This window comes from Hipposideros armiger, unplaced genomic scaffold (assembly GCF_001890085.2).
Source record: "Hipposideros armiger isolate ML-2016 unplaced genomic scaffold, ASM189008v1 scaffold_18, whole genome shotgun sequence".
Classification (NCBI taxonomy): Eukaryota; Metazoa; Chordata; class Mammalia; order Chiroptera; family Hipposideridae; genus Hipposideros; species Hipposideros armiger.
Window position 1 is genome coordinate 6596396 of NW_017731368.1, and position 5715 is coordinate 6602110.

Below are 5715 nucleotides of genomic sequence, written 5' to 3' on the forward strand. Positions count from 1 at the left end.
AGTATCCATGGAACCAATTCCGGGTCCTGAAGCCAATCCCCTGTGGATACCAACGGATGACAGTATTCACATAGCATTTTGTCAGAACTTCTATTACTGCAGTTATGGAGTTCTGTCTTCTAGGTATTTTAGTACCTGACTCATGTCCCTGTGAGATGGAAAACATCTCACATCATCACATCATCACGCTCAGCATCTCACATCATCACATTCCATACACGGAGGTCCTCAAGTCCAGCATCCGTACCCTTCACAACCCTAGCCCAGACTGTGCCCAGGGGCTGCACGACAGTGCCCATGAAGGTGATCCAATCCATACAAAGCACGTTAAAGCAGGCCTTTTAATTGTAAACATGGCAACAGGGCAAAGGTACCCAGGGTAAGAACCAATCTTACACCACTTCTCTAGCCCCAGGAAGGATGAAATAAATAAATGCTAATGGGTAAGTATTGATTATCAGTCAACTAATTCTGACATCAGTCATTACATCAGCCCATTTCACAGAAAGTACTTGAGACCTGACAGTAAATGGCCCTGTGAGTAAGCCATGCTTTTGTCAACTCAAAAATTCCAAGGCGCCAGTGGTGCAAACAGCTGGACTAGAGAAGAGTTAACTCCCTCTTTTGTTCTAGGAATAAGCCTTCAGCGAGAAAAACTAATCAAAAGGTAAGAAGACACAGGGGGTCAGTTCTTCAGAAGATTGTTGTACCACCTTGAAGCAGGAAGCAAAGGGGAGGACCAAGGTGGAGGACAGAGAATGTGATTCAGTCTCCCATCTTCTCCAAAGCGTTAAGACAGGGTGGAGGAGAAAAACACCCTCAAGATAAATAAAACCCAACAGCACAGGGAAAGAAAGAGGAGGTGCTGGCAAGGCATCAAAATTATGAGGTGTTTCTAAAAGGTGGAACTTGACATAAAATTCAAGGAGAAAGGCCCAGCCCTAAGCACACACAGAGAAAATGACGGGCAACAGGCTGGGGTTAATCCCAGGGTGCCCCATGGGGGGAGTGGGGGGGGTTAGAGCTCACAGGGGGAGCAGGAAGGGCCTGGGCGCGAATTTGTTGCAGAACCAAAACAGGCACGGCAGGGAGGACCAGTTCCTTCGCTCCTTTCTCTGCTTGAACCCAGGCAATGAAGGCAGCTGGGCAGATTGCAGGGCCACTCACACTCAGGTAGAAAGTGGAGACACCTGTGCCCAGAAGAACATTACCTATATGTTCTCACCTATAAGTCTCTATCCAGAGACTTACCAAAATCTCTGTCTGCTTCATGTTCAATAAGAGGGCCACACAGCAGGCAAAACACACAAGGAATCCCAGGTAAAGAGAGTGTTCAGTGACCGGTAGTCTCCCTTTGGGCAGGAGCCCATTGGAGGCACCTGTAGGCAGCCCCGCCCACTTCCTACCAGCCCCCACCACCCCTTCTCACTCAATGCCATATGCAAAGCTTCACTGTAGAACATTATGATTAGGGAAGCCAGCGTGGTTTTTCAAGTGCTAAGGAAAGTTTAAGTAGAAAGTGAAGGCATTGAGAATTTTACTTGGAGCTTTGGGGAAGCTAACCTCAAGGCAGAAGATACCTCCTCTTTCTTCTCATCTCCCAAGAACAACCAACACCATCCAAAAGCGTCAAGATGGGCCCATAATTAAGTAACTACATCTTCCTCTCACAATCAAGGGAAAGTAAGTTCCCACAAAGCTCATCTGGAGGAAGAGGCCTCACAGCTAGGAAATGGCTGCCACCTGACTGAGGGGACACGGGGTCAAGGAGAGCTGATCCCAAACTGGCAGCACCTTCAGCTAAACAGAGATCTGCTCCCCAAAAGGCAGTGCCGGCCTGTCCTAGGTGAACAGGCAGGGGACCAACACATTCCTGCATGTTGTGCCCACGCATCGGGCTGGAATCTTCGGGTGGCACTGCTATTTGGTGGTGGGGAAGGCAATGGTGTCCAAAAAAAAAAATCCCTTCTAAGAATAACGAGTCACTTGTGGGCACCCTGGCAGCTACTCGAACACTGAGACTTGACCTCTCCCTCCACTTTTCCAGGGCTGAAGGTCAAGCTATTTATAGTACGAGTCCTTGTGCCCAAGAGATATCATTTTCCTTAAAGCATATGATGATTGGTAAGATAAAATATCAAAAGATGAGGCTGTATCAAAATGCCTTTTGTAAAACTCTGCAAATTTGACTTTTCCATAACGTGACCAGCCACATAAACAGTGGCAAGTTTTCAGCTGCCTGGGAGGTCCAGGANATCATTCATTTAATCACTATTTAGCAAACACCTACTTTGCTCTAAGCACAGGTACCAAGGAGGAAAGTACAGGACTAAGGTAAGATTGGATGCAGCCATGCTCTAAGAGCTTTCAGAATCTCCACTAAACCTTTATTCTGGTGCTTTCAGTGTTATTATAAATTGTTGCTATCCACTGCCAAATCCACCAGGATTTTTTCTCTCTCTTAAATACAATACATTACTCATATAACTAAGAGCAAAACAAACAAACAAAACAAGACACAATGTCTCTTCGAGTCTGCTGTTCAAAGGACTTGAGAAGGTCAGTGCTATGGAATACACACCATGAGTCCTCCATGCTTCCATTTCCTCAATAATACCAGCCCTGCCCAAACTGTAGACGTTTTACAGGAATCCAACGAGGCAATTCATACAAAAGTTCTCTGAAAATACTGCTCATGAATGGTATTCCAGTTACACTGTGAATGTTAAATAATTAATCTGCGCATGAGAAGGGCCCAGGAGCCTCCTGTGGCAAAAATGGCCATGAGGGGTCCTGCAGAATCATCAGGAAGAGTAAGCAACACATAGGAATTTCCAGAATAATAATTCTGTTGTGAGTTTTACTGTGACGCAGTCTGAAGGAACCAAATACGGAACCTACCATGGAGGTGACCCTGGATATGGGTTTCCATACAATACACTTGTCCTTGGCAGTCCAGATACTGTGAGTACACAGAAGTCACTTGCAAAGAGCTTCCCGGATGCTTCGAGACACACCAGAGGTTCTAGCTTCAACTTGAACCTTAGTACAAGTCGAACAGGCTGCATATCTGCCTTGGCGTGGATTATGCTATTTTTATTCCTATTGAAACTGATTAGCTGCAGTGTTCACAAGGAGACCGTAAGGTTTGTATTAGGTATAAAAACACAGGTCAATTTAAACAAAATTCCTTTCTTATTAATACCTACTAGGGACAATGTCCCTAACTAGGGACAATAAACAATGGCTTGTTTATTATAAATGCTTTCACAAATTCAAGTCAGTTACAGATCAGTCTGTAGAGAAAACAATTTCAGGAAACTTTACAGATGCATAATAAGCTGGTTTTAAGCCAAGTTATCTCCAAGCAGAAGCAGGATTGCTGTCCTTTTCTTTTACGGTGACACAATGATACACAGCTATGTAAACGATGTCACTTTGGAAATGACATCACTAATTTAGACCAGCCCCAAGTTAACCTGGGTTTTAAAGCCAGGGGTTTCAAAACGAAGGAGAACTGGTATGTCCTACCAATCTCACAGGGCTGCCATGAATTTCTAAAGAGTACAATTTTTCTACAAAGGCACCTCTTGAATGAACATCAGAAACGTCATTAGTATGAATTTTTTAAATTATCATTTTTTTTTCTCAAGTCTGAAAAAACAGGTTTCATGCCCTTGTCATCATAGGCACCTCCTAGTGTACTGCTAACCCTCCCAGATAGCAGCTCTGCAGCCCTCTGGCATGTCTGGCCTGCCACTGCCGGGGCGTTCTGACTCTCCTGAATAACCAGCTAAGTGGGCTTTCACATGGAAATCATCAGCCTTGGTATACATGTCTTGCCATGTCACGTTAATACTGAGCGGCCAAGATGTTCACAGTACCTTTGGTTTAAATGCAGACAAACTCCTTCCTAACAAGAGTTTTTGAAGACACACCTGGTACCTTTGGCATAAAGGGAAAATGGGAACATTTTCAAATTCTCCTGCTCCGTTAAGAGAAAGTCGGTTCAAATGGAAATTCGCACGTGTCCCTCACTGCTCTAAAATTTCTAATTAGAACACTTAAAAACCCAGGCCTTTTACGTGGCTAAACCCTACAGCCACGTGTCCTTGAGCATCTTCCATGGATGGCAGGCCACCAGCCCTGGTAGCCAGTACACGATCTCATTTGAGGCCAACGGCTAAGAAGGACTGGCTGTCACAGTGCCATCGCCACACGAAAGGAGAGCTACTTACGGAAGTACTTCAGGGTCTCTTCAATTTGCTCGGTTGTGAGGTCAATGTTGGCATCTGGAGAAAGGAGGGGTGTGTGGAGCCAGTCGTCGTGGTCATAACCGTAGATGGTATCAGCTCTTAACTTATAATGGGGCAGCTGCTCCTCCAGCAGGCTAATGATCTCGACTTCCGGAAGATCGGTGCTATTGCACACGTCTAGAGAGAAGATGGAGAAATGAGAGCCCAGGTCTGGTTATGTCCTTGCTGCTGCAAGTTATCTAGCCTCGCTGCTTACAGCAAGTGTCTTTGGTTATTTACCCACAGCATGGAGAGACCAGATGAGACCATATCAGGGGTCTTTTCCTCATCTAATTCTACTCTCNGTCACAGTGCCATCGCCACACGAAAGGAGAGCTACTTACGGAAGTACTTCAGGGTCTCTTCAATTTGCTCGGTTGTGAGGTCAATGTTGGCATCTGGAGAAAGGAGGGGTGTGTGGAGCCAGTCGTCGTGGTCATAACCGTAGATGGTATCAGCTCTTAACTTATAATGGGGCAGCTGCTCCTCCAGCAGGCTAATGATCTCGACTTCCGGAAGATCGGTGCTATTGCACACGTCTAGAGAGAAGATGGAGAAATGAGAGCCCAGGTCTGGTTATGTCCTTGCTGCTGCAAGTTATCTAGCCTCGCTGCTTACAGCAAGTGTCTTTGGTTATTTACCCACAGCATGGAGAGACCAGATGAGACCATATCAGGGGTCTTTTCCTCATCTAATTCTACTCTCAGAATTTAGAATTATGCATGCTTACTGCCAAGACCTACCTGACACTGTTCCTACCATTTAGCTGCCCACTTTCTGCAAAGTAACGCCAAAATTCATGTGCCTTCACCATCTGGGCAAAGTCTTTCTTTCCAAACTGTTCTCTGGCCAGTCTCTTGATCACTTGAGCCAAACCAGTTATAATTTCACCAATATGCCTAATTTTTTTCTGCCACCCTTTTACCACTCAAGTTATTCCCTCTGCATAGGATTTTGCTTTCATTTAATTCATTCATTCATCTGTTTGTCCACCTCCATTTCCTTCCTTCCTTCCTTCCTTCCTTCCTTCCTTCCTTCCTTCCTTCCTTCCTTCCTTCCTTCTTTCCATCCTTCCTCCCACCCATTCATCCATCATCCATCCATCCATCCATCCATCCATCCATCCATCCATCCAAATACATCCTGAGTACCAGAGATGCAGGAGACACAATAGTGAACACAAGAGCCATGGTCTTGTCCTTGCAAAGCTTGTACTCTCATGGGGCTTCCAACCATTAAACCAATAGGTGCCCCTCCATCAAGGCATAGCTTGAATACCACCTCTCCCGACATACTGGTGTTTTGAGCACTCCAAGCAGAACTAATTTGCCTTCCCACTTCTACACAGTCAGCCCCCCATATCCACGGGTTCTGCATCCGCGGATTCACCAGCCATGGATGGAAAATATTAAGAAAAAAA

The 5715-nt window shown here is 45.5% G+C and overlaps 1 protein-coding gene across 1 annotated transcript in view; it reads right to left on the reverse strand.

Moving 5' to 3' along the window:
- Nucleotides 1–4230: 4230 nt before the first annotated feature.
- LOC109375587 (trafficking kinesin-binding protein 1-like) overlaps nucleotides 4231–5715 on the reverse strand; it is a 46797-nt gene continuing 45312 nt past the window's right edge. Inside the window, exons 2-3 of the mRNA XM_019631030.1 lie at nucleotides 4640–4834; nucleotides 4231–4433 (exon numbers count right to left, since the gene is read on the reverse strand). Of these exons, the coding sequence (XP_019486575.1) occupies nucleotides 4231–4433; nucleotides 4640–4834 (398 nt within the window). The remainder of the gene's footprint in view (nucleotides 4434–4639; nucleotides 4835–5715) is intronic.